General features: G+C 41.8%; 1 protein-coding gene across 1 annotated transcript in view; it reads right to left on the bottom strand.

Annotated features, from left to right (window-relative positions):
* The window catches only part of PPM1E (protein phosphatase, Mg2+/Mn2+ dependent 1E), a 224,770-nt gene extending 204,769 nt beyond the window's left edge, over positions 1-20,001 (bottom strand). The window contains exon 1 of the mRNA XM_055258553.2: positions 19,266-20,001. Coding sequence (XP_055114528.1) covers positions 19,266-19,762 — 497 coding nt within the window. The 5' untranslated portion in view covers positions 19,763-20,001. The remainder of the gene's footprint in view (positions 1-19,265) is intronic.
* Positions 20,002-22,065: the final 2,064 nt, after the last annotated feature.

Raw genomic sequence — 22,065 nt, 5'->3', positions numbered from 1 at the left:
AAAGTGCTGGGATTACAAGCGTGGGCCACCGCGCCCGGCCTGCTTTTTTTTTTTGGAGACAGGGTCTCGTCTGTCATCCAGGCTGGAGCGCAGTGGTGCAATCATGGCTCACTGCAACCACAAACTCCCGGGCTCAAGGGATCCTCCTATCTCAGCCTCCTAAGTAGCTGGGACTACAGAGGCGCACCACCATGTCTGGCTAATTTTTAAAACGTTTTTGTAGAGACAGGGTTTCACTATGTTGCCCAAGCTGGTCTCAAACTCCTGGACTCAAGCAATCCTCACAGCCTTGGCCTCCCAAAGTGCGTGAGCCACCATGTCTGGCCTTTTTTTTTTTTTTTTTTTTAAGTTAAATGACCATCTACCACCATCACAAACACCAAAAATGGCAGGCTAGAACAATCCTCTGAAATCCAACTATTTTTAAGAAATCTCAATATTACTACATATAATCAGTAAAAGTAAGAATAGCATTAAAAACAATTTTTAAAAGATATCGTTTAGATATAGGCTGAATTTGTTTAAAATATTTACTTGAAAATATCTGCCATGTAACTGCTGGAAGATATGATAATGATTATGACAAAGTCAAACAAATTGCTAATTAAAAATACAACAATAACATTATTATAGAGTGGTTGAGAATGCTGACTCTGAAGCCAGATTGTACTGGCTCACATCCTAGCTACTTATCAGCTGTGTAAACTTAGATCGCTTAACCTATACCTCAGTTTCCTTACTTGGAATATAAGGATAATAACAGTGCCTATCTTATTTAGTTGTCATGTAAAATACTTGGACCAGTGCTCTACATTACAAGCATTATTTTAAACATTTCTTATTTGTATTACCATTATAAAGACAGCTTAGGTTTATAAAACTATTTTATCACACCTGTAATCCCAGCATTTTGGGAGGCCGAGGTAGCTGGATCATGCAATCAAGAGATCACAAGCATCCCGGCCAACATGGTGAAACCTCATCTCTACTAAAACTACAAAAATTAGCTGGGCGTGGTGGCGTGTGCCTGTAGTCCCAGCTACTCAGGAGGCTGAGGCAGAAGAATCGCTTGAACCCAGGAGGCGGACGTTGCAGTGAGCGAGGATGGCACCACTGCACTCCAGCCTGGAGACAGAGGAAGACTCAGTCTCAAAAAAAAAAAAAAAAAAAAAAAAAAAAGAACTACCTAGATGAAGATTTATATTACTTGCTTGCTATAGCTTATCTCAGTCCTTATCAATTCAATAATGCATAAGCCAAGATAAATGATATTCTAACAACAATTTCACATTTTTAAAAAATCAGATAAAACATACACAAATAAGAAAATCTACAAATAAATATAACAATACAATGTGTTGTTACAGAAAAATAAGGAGCAAAATATGTTAAGTATTATCTAAACTACAGTATTTCTGACAGTACCATTAGTTACAAACTATTTTATAAAGAAGCATGCCCTAAAAGGCAATCTTTGCATATAGCAATATAAGGATGTGCAGATATGATGTCCAATATGTCTTTTCTTAGTCTTTAATTATAAAACCATGGTGCTTTATTTCACATGCAATCACAAAAAATGGCCAATGTTCAAAATTATTTACACCTAAATATGCTTTTTTAGATTGAACTTTCCAAAATATTGAACACTGGTCCTCACTGTGATATAGAAAAATTTGCACTGAAAATATCTATTTATTCACTTTTTCTTGTATTTTATACTCCACCATGTAGTAATGTTTATAATTTTTACCAAGATATACATCTGTCCTTTCACATAAATGTAACTTTAATTTGGATTCTTACATTCTCCCTAATGCAGTGGTTCTCAAACTTTAGTGTGCACCATAGTTACCTATAATTTTTTTGGGGGCGGGGGGGACAGAGTTTCCCTCTTGTCACCCAGGCTGGAGTGCAATGGCACGATCTCAGCTCACTACATCTGCCTCCCTGGTTCAAGTGATTCTCCTGCCTCAGCCTCCTGAGTAGCTGGGATTACAGGGGTGTGCCACCACATCCAGCTAATTTTTGTATTTTTAGTAGAGACAGCGTTTCACCATGTTGGCCAGACTGGTCTCGAACTCCTGACCTCAACTGATCCGCCTGTCTCAGCCTCCCAAAGTGCTGGGATTAGAGGCATGAGCCACCGCACACAGCCAATTACCTACAATTTTTACTCAAAACAGATTCCCGGAACCCATAGGTGTGGGCAGGAGCACAGGAATTTGCATTTTTAACAAAACACTCGAGATAATTTTGTTGTAGGTAATTCACGTTCAACACTTAAGAAACACTGCCTAGCCTGTAATCCCAGCACTTTGGGAGGCCGAGGCGGGCGGATTACGAGGTCAGGTGATCGAGACCATCCTGGCTAACACGGTGAAATCCCGTCTCTACTAAAAAAATACAAAAAATTAGCCAGGCGAGGTGGCGGGCGCCTGCAGTCCCAGCTACTCGGGAGGCTGAGGCAGGAGAATGGCGTGAACCCCGGGGGGCGGAGCCTGCAGTGAGCCAAGATCGCGCCACTGCACTCCTGCCTGGGTGAAAGAGCGAGACTCTGTCTCAAAAAAAAAAAAAAAAAAAAGAAACACTGCCTAATAATTTAGTTTATAATATATGTGCTATGTTTTAACTCTTTAAATATTAACTCAGTGCCTCATATGTACAAGGCTTAGTGCTGTGGATCAAACATGAATTCTGCTTAAAGGAAGGTACAATTTAATAAAAGAGATAAGAAATGCATATAAATGACTTATAATGCAAAGGAAGGAATTACCAAACGTCTTTTGGTACAATACTGGGGTAGTTCATGGGAGGGAATGATACTTCCACCTGACCTCAGGGAAATTCTTCTAGTAAGATATAGCATTCGAAACGAGTGTTGAAGCCTGTCTCTTTAGACTGTAAGGATGGAAAAAATAAACTAATAAAAAGTTATCTCACTGAATGATAAATGTATCTATGAACATCACCCCTTCAAGCCCCTTCAAACTCAGAAAAGTTATCCTCTACCTCCTAAGTTTTATATGTTGATTTATAGGTCATGGTCTTGTGTTACCTTGTATACTACTCAGCAGCTCAGTATGCTTCTATCTCTCCAGACATGTCCTTGAAAGGATCTGTTTTAGTACTTTTAGTACATTTATCCTCTAAAAGATAAAGTCACACAGTGAATACTGATAAAGAGAAACATATTTATCCTTTTACAAATCTTTAGGAAGTAAATAGGATTTAAGCATAGTTGAAATGGTAACAGTTTAGGCAGTCTTCAAGCTCTAAAATCTCCACACAGCTTGGCATCAGGTAGAATGATGACAGAAATGATCAGGGGAAAAAAAAAAGAGAGAGAGAGAGAGAGATTTTACAATTTAGAAGACACTGTTCTAATAGCCAAATAAAACAAACTACAGGGCGGAAGATTTTAAGCCTCTTCTACTTCCTGATTATTTGGTATGCTGTTTAACATATGTGACATGTCTGTGACTTTCAGTTTAAAAATTCCAGTATCTTCCTAGAAATATAGCAAATACAGAGTCTACAGTGCCCAATAGTAACTGAATATATGAATGAATGACTTTCAGGTCATTCTCTGGTTTTCCTTGCAGGTTTACTATCCTTTATTAAGAGAAATAAAAGTTAGCCAGACAAGTACCAAATGTGCTATACTTTCTCATCTCCATGCCTTTGCACATGGTAATGTCTCTGGTGAAATGCTTTTCAGCTCCCTCTTCCTCTTGGCTAATTCTTACTGAGTCTTCTAAACCTAATTTAAGTGTCCCCTTCCAAAATCCAAGGGACTACTTTGGTATATGTATCTCAGTGTCCCCATAAAATCCTCTGCATCGCTATACCTTTTTTTTTTTTTAGATGGAGTCTTGCTCTGTCACCAGGCTGGAGTGCAGTAGCACGATCTCAGCTCAGTGCAACCTCTGCCTTCCAAGTTCAAGCAATTCTCCTGCCTCAGCCTCCCGAGTAGCTGGGACTACAGGCGCACGCCACCACACCTGGCTAATTTTTGTATTTTTAGTAGAGACGGGGTTTCACCACGTTGGCCAGGATGGTCTCGATCTCTTGACCTTGTGATCCACCCACCTTGGCCTCCCAAAGTGCTAGGAGCCACCATGCCCGGCCTTGATCTTTTTTTTTTTAGAATCTACTTTTAACTATACAGACTATGAAATGTCAAACGACTCAATACTTGCTTTGACATGGCTGATCATATATGCATGGAACCTATAATTTTTTCATAGTATATATTAACCACAAAAATTACCAAGCCACACATAAGACTATCCTTATTTGACGACCACTTAGAAAAGTTACAGTAAAATAGCTGGGTGTGGTGGCTCACGCCTGTAATCTCAGCACTTTGGGAGGCCAAGATGGGTGGATCACAAGGTCAAGAGATCAAGACTATCCTGGCCAACATGGTGAAACCCCGTCTCTACTAAAAAATAAATTAGCTGGGTGTGGTGGCATGCGCCTATAGTCCCAGCTACTTGGAAGGCTGAGGCAGGAGAATCACTTGAACCCAGGAGGCGGAGGCTGCAGCGTGCCAAGATTGCGCCACTGCACTCCAGCCTGGCGACAAAGCGAGACTCTGTCTAAAAAAAAGAGAAAAGTTACAGTAAAATAAAAAGCTGCTTAAAACCAAGGGAATTCTCAATACAGAAAGCTTAATTAAAATCTTTTATAGTCCTTGGGGAAGTGAGAAAAAATTCAGTTTCATGGTTTGATAATTTTGACCTATGTAAGAACACAAAAATATCCTAATTACTTAACGTAATACTTAATAGACTTTTCCATTGTGATGTTTAATTAGCTGGTTTGAACAACATTGAGGCACTAATTTTTGCTATTCATTTGTAAGGTCTCACTATGTTGCCCAGGCTGGAGTGCAGTGGCTATTCACAGGGTGCAATCATAGCATACTACAGCCTTGATCTCCTGGGTTCAAGTGATCCTCTTGCTCCTCCTCTGGAGTAGCTGGAACTAGTGGAGTATGCCAGCATGCCCAGCTCAATTATATTTTAATCTTCAATGTATTTTTTACAGACCTGCACTAAAGCTAATATCACCTCTTTTCCTTGATAGTCAAGGATAGTTTTACCTTAATATTATAATTAAACATAAACTGGGTATTTTAATATATAAAATGGAATTCTGCTTCTGAAAGACAAGCTTTACTTTGAGCCATTTTTAAACTCATTATGCAAAGGAATAACGATTTTACAATGATGATTCCAAAACTATGTTACGGTATATGGATACAACGGTGAGGGTTATAATCCATGACTCTTTTAGAATACAAGTGATCAATGCTTTATGTCAATTTATAATCCACTGGTTTTTTCTTGTTGTTGTTGTTTTTTTTTAGAGTTTTGCTCTGTCACTCAGGCTGGAGTGCAGTGGCACAATCTCAGTTCACTACAACCTCCACCTCCTGGGCTCAAGCAATTCTCCTGCCTCAACCTCCTGAATAGCTGGAACTACAAGTGTGCACCACCATGCCCATCTAATTTTTGTATTTTTAGTAGAGACGGGGTTTTGCCATGTTGGCCAGGCTGGTCTCGAACTCCTGACCTCAAGTGATCTGCCTGCCGCAGCCTCCCGAAGTGCTGGGATTACAGGCGTGAGCCACCACACCTGGCCAATCCACTGCTTATATGACCCGTATGTGTTTTATTGGCTTCTAAAAGATCAGATACTTAATATATGACATTAATACAGATTGCAAACTAAACAAAAATATTTCTCTTTTCATTTTTATACATACTTTTTGAGACAAGGTCTGGCTCCATCACTCAGGCTGGAGTGCAGTGGTGTGATCTTGATTCACTGCAGCCTCCGCCTCCCGGGCTCAGGGCAGCCTCCCAGGTTCAGATCATCCTCCCACCTCAGCCTCCCGAGTAGCTGGGACTACAGGCATGCACCGCCACACCCAGCTAATTTTTGTATTTTTTTTGTAGAGACAGGGTTTTGTCACGTTGCCCAGGTTGGTCTCAAACTTGGGAGCTCAAGCCATCCACCCACCTTGACCTCCCAAAGTGCTGGAATTATAGGCAGGAGCCACTGAGCTCAGTCTCTCTTTTTACTTAACCAAAAAAAACACAGGATTTCTTTCCAAAGGAGACATTTGTTGAGTAGATGATGGCTGCATTAGGAATTAAAATTATATAGAAAATAGGTAACTTCAGCTATTTAATTAATAATGAAATTGAAAACTTTAAACAGATTGCAAGATTAGTCAAGTACTAAATGGAAAAAAAATATCTCCAGGCATCTTAGTAAGTGAAAAATAATGTATTTTTTTATTTTTGCCATTGTTATAAGCCATATACCAAGCTGTGAACTATTTTTTCAGTCTATTGTTTAACGAATTTCTAGATTCTAAATTATGTTTTTAATAAACAGCAGTAGGCCGGGCGCATTGGCTCATACCTGTAATCCCAGTCATTTGGGAAGCCAAGGCAGGTGGAACACCTGAGGTCAGGAGTTCAAGACCAGCCTGACCAACATGGAGAAACCCCATCTCCATTAAAAATACAAAATTAGCCAGGCATAGTGGCGTATGCCTGTAATCCCAGCTACTCAGGAGGCTGAGGCAGGAGAATCACTTGAACCTGGGAGGCAGAGGTTGTGGTGAGCCAACACCGTGCCACTGCACTCCAGCCTGGGCAACAAGAGTGAAACTCCGTCTCAAAAAATAAAATAAAATAAAAATAAAAATAAAAATAAACAGCAATAATTGTTAACTTTTTCTTTTCTTTCATTAGAGGCAAGAGTTTAGAGAAATATTTGGTGCAAAACCCTTAGACGGCTCTTATCTATAGGTAATGCCTGAACAAAATACTTTTTTGGGTGGAAGATAGAGTAAAAATCCAACCACCCTATCCGCCTCCAAAGGAAGGTTTATTCTAGTTAGTCAAGGAAGCGGATGCTCTTTGGAGAAGAAACAGCATCTACAAAGGCAGAAACACAGGAAATAACATATCTTTAGAGAATCAGGGTAAGGGCCAGGCAAGGTAGCTCATACCTACAATCCTAGCACTTCGGGAGGCCGAGGTGGGTGGATCACTTGAGCCTAGGAATTTGAGACCACCCTGGGCAACATAGGGAGACCCCCATCTCTATTTTAAAAAATAGCAGGGCACAGTGGCTCATGCCTGTAGTCCTAGCACTTTCGGAGGCTGAGGCGGGCAGATCACTTGAGGCCAGGAGTTCGAGACCAGCCTGGCCAACATGGTGAAACTCCGTCTCTACTAAAAATACAAAAAATTAGCTGGGCATGGTGGCAGGCACCTGTAATCCCAGCTACTTGCGAGGCTGAGGCAGGAGAATCGTTTGAACCTAGGAGATGGAGGCTACAGTGAGCCAAGATCGCACCACTGCACTCCAGCCTGGGTAATAGAGTGAGGCTCTGTCTCTAAATAAATAAATAAGTATAAATTTTAGGCTGGGCATGGTGGCTCACGCCTGTAATTCCAGCACTTTGGGAGGCCAAGGTGGGCAGATCACCTGAGGTCGGGAGTTTGAGACTAGTCTGACCAACATGAAGAAACCCCATCTCTACTAAAAATACAAAATTAGCCCAGCGTGGTGGCGCATGCCTGTAATTCCAGCTACTCGGGAGCCTAAGGCAGGAGAATCGCTTGAACCCGGGAGGCAGAGGTTGCGGTGAACTGAGATCATGCCATTGCACTCCAGCCTGAGCAACAAGAGCGAAACTCCATCTCCAAATAAATAAATAAATAAATAAAAATTTTTAAAAGACAACCATAGTGAGTTCAATAATGCTGGAAAATCCAGTGAAGCTAGATTAAAAGGAAAAAAGACCAGTGGCAGGGAAATTTGTTGGGAGGCTACTAAAGTAATCAAGGCAAGAAGTGATAAAAGCCTGAGCTAAGCAAATAGCAGTAATCAAAATTAAATTTCTACATTTGCACTGAAATTTTTCCCCGTAGGAAATGTTTATAATGTAGCATGAGAATCATAAAATGAAGATCATAATTATAATCTCTCAAGTCTGACTGCCTAGGTTAATGTCCTGGTGACACTGCTGATGGTGAAAACTTGTTCTTTAAATTCTGTGTGCCTCAGCATTTTCATCTGCAAAACAGGTTAATGATAAAAATCTTTATCATATATTTTTATGATGATTAAAAGAGGTAGTAAATACAAAACAATGTCTAAACAAGGTCTCACTGAATATAGTACATAGCAGCAAGAGAAACAGGAACAGATATCTACTATTCATACCTGTACAATTGGTATTTTGAGTGTAGACAATGCTGACCCTCTGCAAGTTTACATTGTTAACTCTTACAGAAAGATATTTATCAATCCAAGATGAGAGAATATCCTGGGCAAAGGGTTTTTATTAGACACAAAACTGTTTTTGTTTTGAAACACTGAAAATTGTTTCTAGATGTATAGTTAACTTTCCATGTGACCCCGAAAAAGCTGAAAATATTTTTGTTTCTCGGATTATATATAAGTATATTGTGAATAATAGGACCAATATCTTTCCAAGTAACAAATGAAACTATTTATAAGCTGTCTTGAACCACTTTGAACTAATAAATATTCAGAGTTGCCAGAAATCAAATCCCAGAACTTAAGAGATCATTCCTTTTGCAAAATCAGTGATAGCTGAATTTAATGATTGTCATCTCATATTTATGTAATAACACGTTAGATTCCACAAAGAACATGTTTACAACCTAATTCTTGCCCTTTAGCATTTTAGCCTTTTAGTATTTTTACTATATGTGTGTGTGTGTGTATACACATACATATAGTACAATATACTTCTCAAAAAAACAGGCTTACTAGTATTTTAGTTTTTGTATTTAGATTCACAACATAAAAAAATGTGAATAAGAAATTACAGGCCAGGTGCAGTAGCTCACGCCTGTAATCCCAGCACTTTGGGAGGCCGACACAGACAAAACATGAGGTTGGGAGTTCGAGACCAGCCTGACCAACATGGTGAAACCCTGTCTCTACTAAAAATGCAAAAATTAGCCAGGCGTGGTGGCCCGCACCTGTAATCCAAGCTACTCAGGAGGCTGAGTCAGGAGAATCGCTAGAACCTGGGAGGCGGAGGTTGCAGTGAGCCGAGATCGTGCCACTGCACTCCAGCCTGGGCAGCAGAGTGAGATTCCATCTCAAAAAAAAAAAAAAAAAACCAGAAATTACAAAAATAAGCCAGGTGCAGTGGCTCGCGCCTGTAATCCCAGCACTTTGGGAGGCCAAGGCGGGTGGATGACCTGAGGTCAGGAGTTCCAGACCAGCCTGGCCAACATGGTGAAACTCCGCCTCTACTAAAATACAAAAATTAGCCAGGCGTGGTGGCGCACACCTGTAATCCCAGCTACTTGGGAGGCTAAGGCAGGAGAATCGCTTGAACTTGGGAGGCGGAGGTTGCAGTGAGCCGAGACTGGGCCACTGCACTCCAGCCTGGGCAACAGAACGAGACTCCATCTCGGGAAAAGAAAAAAAGAAACTACAAAAATATCAAAGACCAGAGGTTGTGCTTTGTGGTAAAAAGCAGGTCAAATACTTTAATCCATAAAAGACAACAATGGTAATGTTTCTATAGTGATCTTATAAATCATTATGGAATCAAGTCACCAGGAAAAAAATTATCTTTCATACTTCTAACCAGGAGATTATTCTTTTGGTTCTTTTTCTTTCTTAAACTACAGTAGGTAGTAATGAACTAGTATTTCTCAGAGCTATACACCAGAGTATTAAGTAAAAATATACAAGAAGAATTAAGGATACTCTCAATCTTTTAAACAGTTCATTACTCTTCATATAGTATTATTCTTCAAACTTGTCATTGTTCACAGTATTCTCAAAGAATTCACATGAGGATACTGTTTTAAATCCATGAAAAATGGCCAGGCATGGTGACTCATGCCTGTAATCCCAGCACTTTGGGAGGCTGAGGCGGGAGGATCACAAGGACAGGATTTCAAGACCATCCTGGCCAACATGGTGAAACCTCATCTCTACTAAAAATACAAAAATTAGCTGGGCATGGTGACGCATGCCTGTAATCCCAGCTACTCGGGAGACTGAAGCAAAAGAATCACTTGAACCAGGAAGTCGGAAGTTGCAGTGAGCCGAGATCGTGTCACTGTACTCCAGCTTGGTGACAGAGCGAGACTCTGTCTCAAAAAAAAAAAAAAAGAAAGAAAGAAAGAAAAATGTTCATTACAAAGTTCTGGAATGCTCATCAGTAATAAGAATTGCAAACGTTTCCATAGCTAGTTGAAAATGTTAGCAAAGCAAAACAAACACACCAACAAAAATATAAAATAAGAAGCCAACCTAGAGGGATGTGGGAATGGGATACTTTCTTCTTTTTCTTCCCTTGTCCTCTACCTTTCATGGGAGAGCAGAAAAGGAAAATAATAATAAAGAGAAAGAAGATGATGAGAATAGGCCTATACAAACCTGGAAAGAAAACAACCAGTAGGCTGGGCATGGTGGCTCACACGTGCAATTCTAGCACTTTGGGAGGCTGAGGTGGACGGATTACTTGAGGCCAGGAGTTTGAAACCAGCCTGGCTAACATGGCGAAATCTCATCTCTACAAAAAATACAAAAATTGCTGGGCGCGGTGGCTCACGCCTGTAATCCCAGCACTTTGGGAGGCAGAAGCAGGCGGATCACGAGGTCAGGAGATCGAGACCATCCTGGCTAACACAGCGAAACCCCGTCTCTAATCTCAAAAAACTAGCCTGGCGTGGTGGCAGGCACCTGTAGTCCCAGCTACTCGGGAGGCTGAGGCAGGAGAATGGCATGAAACTGGGAGGCGGAGCTTGCAGTAAGCCGAGATTGCGCCACTGCACTCCAGCCTGGGCGACAGAGCGAAACTCCGTCTCAAAAAAAAAAAAAAAATATATATATATATATAAATATAATTTAGCCAAGCATGGTGGCATGTGCTTGTAGTCCCAGCTACTTGGGAGCTTGGGAAGTCAAGGATGCAATGAGCCATGACTGAGCCACTGCACTCCAGCCCGGGTGACAGAGTGAGACTCTGTTTCAAAAACAAAAAAAAAACAAACCAAAAGAGAAGAAACTAATCTAGCCAGACATGATGGCAACCTGTAGTGCCAACTACTTGAGAGGCTGAGGCAGGACAACCCCTTGAGCCCAGAAGTTTGAGGCTGCAGTGAGCTGTGTTCACGCCACTACACTCCAGCCTGGGCAACAGGCTGGCTCCCAAAGTGCTAGGACTACAAGGGTGAGGCACTGCACCCAGCTAAATGGCTCTAATGTCAATATGAAATGCCAGTCTCTAATTTAATATGAAATGTTATATTTCCTCATTAATTTTAAATATTAATTAAAAATGGTTAGATATGTGTTACATAATTAAAGTTTTTGTTGTTGTAGTTGTGGTTTTTTTAAAAAATAGCAAATCTAGCCGGGCGCGGTGGCTCAAGCCTGTAATCCCAGCACTTTGGGAGGCCGAGGCGGGCGGATCACGAGGTCAGGAGATCGAGACCATCCTGGCTAATACAGTGAAACCCCGTCTCTACTAAAAATACAAAAAAATTAGCCGGGCGTGGTGGCGGGCGCCTGTAGTCCCAGCTACTCGGGAGGCTGAGGCAGGAGAATGGCGTGAACCCGGGAGGCGGAGCTTGCAGTGAGCCGAGATCGCGCCACTGCACTCTAGCCTGGGGGACAGAGAAAGACTCCGTCTCAAAAAAAAAAAAAAAAAAAAAAAAAAAAAAATAGCAAATCTAAAACGAAATTGTTTGTTATGGTAGCCATTAGCCCCATATAATTATTAAGTATTTGAAATGTGATACTCTAAATTGGGATGTACTGTAAGTGTAAAGTACACACAGGATTTTAAAATCTTGGTATAAAAATATAAAATATTTTATTAATAATATCTTAATATGGATTACATGTTGAAATAGTAATATTTTGGATATATTGGGTTAAAATAAGTTTTTTTAACTAAATTCACCTGTTTCTTTTTAATTTTAAAAAGGTGGTTAATAGAAAATTTTAAACTATATGTGGCTTATAGTATATTCCTATTGGACTTTAGGCAGTTTAGACTTTTAGGCATCTATAAAAGACAACAATGGTAATGTTTCTATAGTGATCTTATAAATCATTATGGAATCATAATGCCCTCTTCTAAAATGCCCTAAATCAAGATCATATTCAGCTATAAGCATTCTTTCCTACATGGTTCAGTAGCAATAATGGCACACAACTGTGTTAAAATATAAGCTTCACGGTATGGCATTTCAAATGGTAGCAAGAACGTAGAGAAATCAGACTCCTCATACAGTACTGCTGGACAAAACAATTTGGCAATACCTAATAAATTTAAAATGTACCTATATTAATCTGACATTTCCACTTCTAGAAATATACCCAAGAAACCTAGGAACATATGCACAAGGAGACATGTCCAAACTAGCATTATCTGTGGGGCAGAGGCCACCAAGCTACCCACCAAGATTTTGTACTCTTTGTCCATAGTGTAGAGTTGTTTCTTGGAATTAACTGCCAAGCCAGCAATTCATTTCCCAGCCCCCTTTTTTAGGAAATGTAGGTCCCAGGTGGTGTCATATGACTTGAATTCTAGCCAATGGAAAATGAACAGAAGTGATATATGCCACTTCTAAGGACTGGCCCTTAAATACCTCAAACACCATTCTCCACTCTCTTATGTTTGCTAGATGAATGTTGATGCCTAGAGCAACGTTGGAAACCACAGGTTAAAAAGGACAGAGTCTCCATCAGCCTGGGTTCCTTAATGACTTCACAGAACACAGCTCCTCCTTCTCCACTGAAGGAACTCTATATGAGCAAGAAATAAACTAACATTATGTTAAGCCTTTGAGATTTTGGGATGTATCCATTAGAGCAGTCAGTATTAACTTAATATATGTGTAAAAATTAAAAACAACTGACATGTCCATCAATAGGAGATTGGATAAATCTTAGTATAATCATACTATAGAATAATATATAGTAGAGCTACAATGAAAGAACTAGATCTACATGGATCAACATGAATTTTTTTCAAGTTTAACCTCAAAATAGCTAGTTACCAAAACAAATTTTTTAAACACATCTGTTGACCATACAAATTCATATGTAGTAAGTAAGCATGAGAGAACTATAAGCTCTTAACTTTTACATTTCTTACACTTGCATTATCGATATTATGTTTAACTCATGATTTTGTCATAGAAACTTTTTTTTTTTTGAAACAAGGTCTCACTCTGTTACCCAGGCTGGAGTGCAGGGACATGATCATGGTTCACTGCAACCTCAACCTCCTGGGCTCAAGCAGTCCTCCCATCTCAGCCTCCTGAGTAGCTGAGCTAAGTTTTGTAGAGACGGGGTTTTGCCATGTTGCCCAGTCTGGTCTCGAACTCCAAGACTCAAGCAATCTGCCTGCCTCAGCCTCCCAAAGTGTTGGGATTACAGGAATGAGCCACCAAGCCCAGTCATCTTCACAGGAACTTTTAAAGCCAATTTTCCATTTCATGAGGGCTAATTTTGTTAAAACCACGAAATATAATCCATAAATCTATTTACTCAGGCACAGATAAACTGTAATAGTTTGTAATGGCCTAAAAATTGGAGAAAGGATGCCACGGTCAACCCCCATGAGCTGTGGAATTTGCACTCCCTCAGAAGACCATACTTACCATGCTTCACATGAAATCAGTCGTCATACAGAACAAGTTGCCAATCTCAATAAATATGTCAAATATTTATAGCACTTAATTTCATATGTTATACACAAACAGATTATAATGTTTTCTTCCTTTGCTGAAATGAAGTATTTTAGGTGCAATTGACTTTGGAGACCTCTGGTCTAGTGACAGAGATATAAATATTTGTTGACAAAAAATAATAAATTAAACCAAGTACTTACAAGAGGAACGGCATTGGGTATTACGGAAAGGAACATAGAAGGGACCCCTAACTCATTACGAGTGTGAGGACGGTAAGCAAAGGCTTCCTCAAGGAAGAGGTGTTAAACAGAGAACTAAAAGACGGGTAAGAAATTGGATTGTGTTGGGAGTGGCTATTGGGGGAACATAGTATTCCAAGCAGAAGGAAAAATATACTATGTGCAAAGGTGCAGAGGCAAAAGATAACACAAATACCTTCAAACAAATACATTAGTTTAATATAGCTGAAGTGTAGTTTCTGGAGGGGTAGAGCTGGGATGAAGTGGGTTAGATAGTGATTCCAGAAATAAGACTAATGAAGTAAGATTATAAGCCCTTACCTTTGGATTTTATCTAGAGGGCAAAAGAGAGATAGATGATGAAGGATGTGTAGTAAAAAACTTGTCCAAAGAGAGGTCCAGATGTTGCCCCCAGCTCCTGGGAGGTAGCCTCTAAGCCCCTGGAATTTCTGGAGTAATATGAGTACTCTTACTATTCATGATGGGTCCCTTGAAGCACATACTATCAGCCTAACCTCTGGAGAGGGTAGACTGGAAACTGAGTTCAACCATGCAAACAATCAATAAATCTCAATGAAAACTCTGCTGAGGTAAGAGAATCATTTGAGCCAGGAGTCTGAATCCAGCGTAGGCAATATAGTGAGACCCCATCTCTTTAAAAAACAAAACACAAACTCCAGACACACCAAAGTTTAGGTGAACTTCTTGGGTGGGCAATACCTTGTGTGTATTTCCATACGTCCACACATTCATGCTGGGAGGGTATGGAAGGTATGTTCCCTGAGAACAATGGAAGTTTCATATCTGCAACCCTCTTCGACTATACCCTAGGCATCTCTCTTCCTTTGACTAATTTGTAGCTTGTCTTTGTAATGAACTGTATCCCTAAGTATAATAGCTTTCAGTGAGTTCTATGAGTTTTTCTAGTGCATTACTGAATCTGAGGGTGGTTTGGGGAAACCCCCAAACTTGCAGTTGATGTCAGAAGTGAGGATAGTTTTGTGTAGCATCTTCGTTTGAAATTTGTAGCTGCACCCTTACCCCTTACAATAGGATCAGAAATCCTGGGCAGACTTGGCAGTGTAGAAGACTATGCCCTTAACCTTACAGTTTGGCTAACTCTGGGTAAAGGGTAAAAATATTTAAGCAGTGTGACAATTAAACATTTTGGCTACACTGGGGAAAATATATTGCAGAAGGGTAAGATTGGCAAGAGATGACAATGACAGTGGGAATGAAGAAAGACATATTTAAGAGGTATTTACAAGGTAGAATTAACAAGATCTGACTGAATGTGAGAGGTGAAAGGAGAAGTCAGGGAAAGGAGAAGTCAGGAATGGACCCACCAGAAAGAGTATCAGGTTTTGGTTTTGTTTGTTTTGGGGGCCGTAAAGAGGGTTGGAGGACTGAATTCTGTTTTAGACAGTTTAATCTGAGGAGATTTTGATATCTAGGTAAAGCTGTTCTAGCAGTCAAAGAAAGGATGGAGATAGAATTGGGAGCCTTTAGCATAACTACAATAACTGAAGTCATGTGACAGATTGATATTGACTAGGGACAAATAAGTCAACCAGACAACAGAAGGTCAAGGACAGAACACCAATATTAAAGGGGTAGGCAGAATATTAAAAGCTCACAGAGAAGAAGTGGGATAGCCTGAGAAGCAGGAGAAAAACCTGGAAAGCATGATTAACAATGAATGGTATTTTTCCTCTTTTTGCTTATGTGAATGTTCTCCACTTCTTTATTTAATAAATGTGAACGTTTATTATTTTTGAATGAGAAAAAAATGTGCAACTTAAAAATTGGTATTATATAACATGCATCCATATATTTTTCCATTTATATATTTGTAAATTAGATAAAGTTTAATGATTTTCTGACCTAATCCAAAGTCATTAATGATTCACACAATTCAATGTAACTGAATTATTAGTGTCTATAACCAGCGATTTTCTTTTCCAAGCCATTTTAAAAGTGTCCACCCTCATTATTACTGCAAGCCATCTGGAACTACTTAACTGTGCCAGACTCTTGGGATATTGGTTTCCCCCTTGGGAAGTCCAACCCAGACTAAATGAATAACTGAGGAAACAACTGTTCTGAAAATATGATGACAATATAGCTCTAATAACGACTTTATCTTTGTCTGATAGGCTACTGGTAAAAAATGGAAAGAAAAAAGACTTCAGAATATTTGTTTCTTCTGGATTAAAACAAATATATGTTATCTCTAGTACTGTATAGAGAAATTAAATACAAAATATTGACCCATATAAACTACACAGATAGCCTTATATTCACATCTCCTGTAAGACCAGTTATACCCTTATTTACAAATTACCTGAGTTATAAAATCTCTCACCTCCACCTTTTCAAAGGGCAGCCTCTCCTTAAGCTCAGAAATTCTCAGATTGTCATTGAAATTATTTTAATCTCTTGGGGGATTTAAAATTAGAGAAAGGAGTAAAACATAGGTAACTTTTTTTTTTTGAGACAAGGTCTCACTGTCACTCAGGCTGGAGTACAGTGGCTCACTGCAGCCTCGACCTCCTGTGCTCAGGAAAGCCTCCCACTTCAGCCTCCCAAGTAGCTGGGACTACAGGTTCACGCCACCATGCCCAGCTAAATGTTTTTATTTTTTGTTTTATTTTGGTGGAGGAGTGGAAGGTGGGCGGACAAGGTCTTATTCTGTCACCCAGGCTGGAATGGACAGCAGTAGGATCTCGGCTCACTGCAACCTCCGCCTCCTGGGTTCAGGCAATTCTCGTGGCTCAGCCTTTTATGAGTAGCTGGGATCACAGGCATGCACCACCATGCCCGGCTAATTTTTGTGTTTTTAGTAGAGACGGGGTTTTGCCATGTTGGACAGGATGGTCTCAAACAGGTGTTCCACCCGCCTCAGCCTCCCAAACTGCTAGGATTACAGGCATGAGCCACTGTGCCCGGCAAAAACTGGTTTTTTTAACCTGTTATGGACCTTAAAGATACTTTACATGAACAAGCCAGCCATTTTATATCTGAATAAAAATACATTAACAACTTCTGTACAAAACACAATATAAATGATGAAATCTCTGATTTAAGGGGAAATATTTTCCAACTTTAATTTTGCTAGTTTTATTTCAAATCCAAACTTCTGTTCTCAACTAGATGGCCATTTTATCATCAGTTTTTTCTAGTTTATACCTATATCATAATTAATCTTGCTTTTTTTTTTTCTTTTGAGACGGAGTCTTGCTCTATGTCACCCAGGCTGGAGTGCACTGGCACGATCTCGGCTTACTGCAACCACTGCCTCTCCAGTTCAAGCGATTCTCCTGCCTCAGCCTCCTCAGTAGCTGGGATTACAGGCGCGCGACACTACGCCCAGCTAATTTTTGTATTTTTAGTAGAGACGCAGTTTCACCATGTTGGTCAGGCTGGTCTCGAACTCCTGACCTTATGATCTGCCACCTCGGCCTCCCAAAGAGGTGGGATTACATGAGTGAGCTACCGCTCCTGGCCGCTTCTATATGAAAAAACACACATCTACTTGCCATCATCTTTAAATAAGTTTAAAAAAAAAAAAACCTTCTTACATGGCAAATGTTCAGGGTTGTACTAAACTAATGACCTTATATGGACATTTTCTAAAGTTTAAATTGTGTTTAATTCTGCAAACTGCATTTGTAAAGGTAAGAATTAACTGTCAAGATAGAGCTAGTCTGCTGCTAAGATAAATTCCTTTACTTTAACAAACATTTCCATTTTATTTTAAGCAGGAAGCTTTATCTTTAAATAGTGTAAAAAATTACATCTCAGAAGCCCTTGTTTATGATAGTTCACAAAGACCAGATATACTCTAAAATGTTAATATTGTTTATCTCTGGGTGGTGGTATTATACGCCATTTTATATTTTACGTTTCTCAAAAAGCATCATTACCTTGCTAATTGAAGGTAATACTGTAATTGAACAGTATTTTAAAATTAAATTTTAGATAGCTTATATTATGAGACATCAACACAGTCCACTTCTATAGAAGATTTGTTAAATGATTTTCCCCTACTGATAAACTGCTGCCTTAACAGGAGAATGATCTGATCAGGTGTCTATCAGCTTGCATGAAGACAAAACAGGTTTATTTTCCAGGCCCTTCTTTTATTTAGGCTTTTGAGAAAATCCCAAAAGTTAGTTTGAACTTAATTACAGTGAATCTTGCAGTAGTAAACTTTTTGCGTGGCCAGAGTAACACCTTTCATTACAACTATCAGCTGAATGGCAAAAGACTTCCCAGGTTTACCAATGTTTTCAGAGACTTACTAGTATTCTCCTCTGTCATTATTTCGGAACAATTCCATTGAGAAACGCAATTGTAAACCGTTTCTATTTCAGGCCTATAAAAACCAGAACTGGGATAAAAGGCAAAGCCTTGACCTTCCTATTTTAGACTTTCATCTGTGTAGCTAAGCCATCTGCTTTCTCCCCACCCCACTCCATCTACTTAATGGACTGAAAATACTGCACCTAATTGCAATTTAATCAAAACAGCCTGACTTTTCCACTTTAATGAATTATGGCTCTTTCACCCGAAGGCTTGCTTGCAAAATTTTGCTTAACCCTTCCCTCTCAATTCCTTCCCACCTCCCTCAATTATGAAATGTCAAATGTCTAAACTAAGAGACTAGGCTTCCCTGTATGAAAACATCTAAGAAGCCCTTCACTTTCAACATTGAGCACCTGACGGAAAATCTACTCCATTCTCTCATCTGGATACGGGGCCGGTATAATCATCATTGTTGTTGCAGTTACGCAGGAGGCACCTCGCAGCTCAGTCTAGAAAGGAGTCGCGTCTCTCTGCCGCCAAACAACAAGGCACTCAGCCCGGGAAAAGACAGACTGGGGTGGGAGGAAACCTCCGGGAGAAAGAAGGAATCTGGGAAGAAGAGGGAGCTCAAGCTTGGGAGGAAGGACCTTTCCAGGCAGGAAAGGGAAAGGTTGCGTGAAGTGGAGCTAGAAGCTGGGGGCCGAGATGAAAGGGGATGAGGGGCCCGGGCCCGGCGGGAGGGCGCGGGAGCTCAGGAGAGCGGCTCCAAGGCCGGGCAGGAGGCGTGGGGGCAGAGGCGGGCGTGGGCAGCTCTCAGCCGACCGCCCGGGTCCGAGCAGCGGGGGCGCTTTCAGCGGCGGCAGGCGCGGGTGCGGGGGAGAGGAGCAGAAAGGAGAGCAGTTTGAGGGGCCGAGGGAGCCGCGTCCGAGGCCGGCGCGGTGGAGACCGCGGGCCCACCCCCAGCCGAGCCCAGCTACTTAACTATTTGTAGAGCTGCTGCAGGCACAGGTCCAGGCTTTCGCCCTCCACCTCCTCGCGGGTGATGCGCTCTGACAGCGGTCGCGGGAGCGGGGGCAAAGGCGGCAGCTGGGGCTGCGGCGGCGGCGGCACGGCCGAGTGCCCCGGGGCTGCCGCCACCGTTGCCGCCGCCGCCGCCTCCTCCTCCTCACCCTCAACCGCCGCCACCTCCTCCTCTTCCACCGCCTCTTCCTCAGGCTCCAGGTCTTGCTCCTGGTCCCCCTCCTCCGTCGCGGCTACCGTGGCCGCCTCCTCCCCAGGTTCCTCTACCGAAGCCTCGGCCGCCTCAGCTTCTACCAGTTCAGGTTCGGGCTCGGGCTCGGACTCGGGTTCGGGTTCGGGTTCGGGTTCGGGTTCGGGTTCCGGCTCCGGCTCGCCGCCGCCGCATGGTCCGCGAAACTCGCCCAGGAATAGCTCCAGGAAGCGCCGGTAAGTTTTCTCCTCAGGGATGCAGCCGGCCATCGCTGCTCATGCCCCAGGGCAGACCGGGAAAGGGGTTGGGGGAAGCCCAGGAAGAGTAAGGGGCTGCTTTTGAGCCTAGGGCTCCCGCAAGGGCGGTTAACGGCCGCACCGGCACGAGCTATCAGCACTGGGTAGCTTGGAGAGGGCTCCCGCAGGCGTGCGCGCCCCCGAGCACCGACGTGCGCGGCCCGGGGGCGGAGCGCGCCGCCCCTCTCGGATCTGGAGGGAAAGTTGGTGGCGGGCGCGCGCAGGGTCCAGCGGCGGCCCACCCTTTATTCCTACGGAGAGCTCAGCCCACGCTGCCTAGAGACTGTCGCCATGGCAACCGGTTCTAATTAAGCATTGCAGGGTCCCTCCCGTCAAGTCCGCGGAGTTGAAAGGACACTCCACTCGCCCGCTCTCCAACTCTGAATGTCTTTATTGGTTGGATACCCTACCCTCACGTGGTTAAGAGTGAGCTAAGACATCTCCAAGTCTAGCTGTTGGTTCCCACTTGGGTTGCTTGGATCCCAATTGGATGTACTTCCGTTTCCTTATCTGTTCCTTGCCTTAGCGTATGTTTTGAAAGATACCACACTGTGAACACCTTTCGTTGCAGACAGTCTTTGAATAAGTAGTTTTCAGGCAGAGGGAGCTTCAAATACCTATCAAGTGATAAGTTCCTTTGCATAGGTTCTCTCACTTGATTCTGTGAAGAAAGCGGTGTTACTCTCGTTTCTTAAAAGGGAACTGAAAATTATGATATTAATAGTAATTTACTTGTTTCAAGGTCTCCAAACTTCCAGCCTTGGCGTTGGAAAACTCAGGTCGTTCAGTCGCCAAAGCTTTCTGAAAGTGCATTTTTCCTTAACTCAACTCTGTCTCTGGAGATTCAATAGTGCAATTGTCTGTATAACACCTTATTTCTATTGGGCTTCATAGTTTACACATTGATTTCACCCTTTTAATTCTTACCACAGTCCCTTGAGATATAGGACGTTACCGTTATGATTCCTTTTTTTTTTTTTTTGAGACAATCTCGCTCTTGTCACCCAGGCTGGAGTGCAGTGGCACGATCTCAGCTCACTGCAACCTCCGCCTCTCGGGTTCAAGCGATTCTCCTGCGTCAGCCTCCCAAGTAGCTAGGATTACAGGGGCCTGCCACCACCCCCGGCTAACCTTTGTATTTTTAGTAGAGATGGAGTTTCACCATATTGGCCAGGCTGGTCCCAAACTCCTGACCTCAGGTGATCTGCCTGTCTCAGCCTCCCAAAGTGCTGGGATTACAGGCGTGACCCACCATGCCGGCCAATTATTCCATTTTATAGGTGAGAAAACTGAGCCTTAAAGACATGGTGACTTTGCTCAAGGTCACATGCAAGGGATGCAACAAGGATTCAATCCAGGACTTTTCACTGGATTCACCCACTTCAATGGATTTTACTCATTAGCTTTCAGGCAACCAAGACTCCCCTCTTTAGTCTCTGCATAATGCATATTATACTTTATTATATAATATGTATTTTTTCTTTTTTCTTTTCTTTTTTTTTTTTGAGATGGAGTTTCGCTCTTGTTGCCCAGGCTGTAGTGCAAGGGCATGATCTCGGCTCACTGCAACCTCTGCCTCCTGGGTTCAAGCGATTCTCCTGTCTCACCCTCCCGAGTAGCTGGGATTACAGGCATGTGCCACCACGCCCGGCTAATTTTTTTGTCTTTTTAGTAGAGACAGGGTTTCACCATTGGTCAGGTTGGTCTTGAACTCCTGATGTCAGATGATCTGCCTGCCTCGGCCTCCCAAAGTGCCGGGATTACAGGCATGAGCCACTGTGCCCAGCCAATAATATGTATTTTTTCTACATTTTGTTTGATCTTCTTCCCCATCCCTTCAAGTGTCTTTTTTTCTTTCTTGGGTTGGAATTGAAATGACTTTAAGTGATTCTAATTTTCTTACCAAACTACACACAAACCTATTATTTTTAAGCCTTACTGAGGGAGTGGGAGAGAAAGAAGCTGTGTTGTTATACAGCTGTATAGATGATAGCATCATTACTGCAAACTGCCATGTCCATGGCAACATATAATTCAGCAAAAACATAGTGATTCTTTCTCTACTTTGAAAAACATGTTCTCACAAATTATCCACCCCATCCTCTCCATGTATTGTTTCTGGGTTTCAGTTGGATTTAGGGTCTGAAATATCATTTCCAGTTATTAATGGCAGAAGACGGAGTCTCTTTGCCAACTGTTTTCATATAATACTGTGTTCTAAATCCCTGACCTGATACTGTTATTTTAAGATTAAGTGGGTTGAGCTCACTAATGTA

Source organism: Symphalangus syndactylus, chromosome 20, assembly GCF_028878055.3.
Source record: "Symphalangus syndactylus isolate Jambi chromosome 20, NHGRI_mSymSyn1-v2.1_pri, whole genome shotgun sequence".
Taxonomy (NCBI): Eukaryota; Metazoa; Chordata; class Mammalia; order Primates; family Hylobatidae; genus Symphalangus; species Symphalangus syndactylus.
Note: the sequence above shows the minus strand (reverse complement) of the source record. Positions and strands in the feature narration are given on the sequence as shown.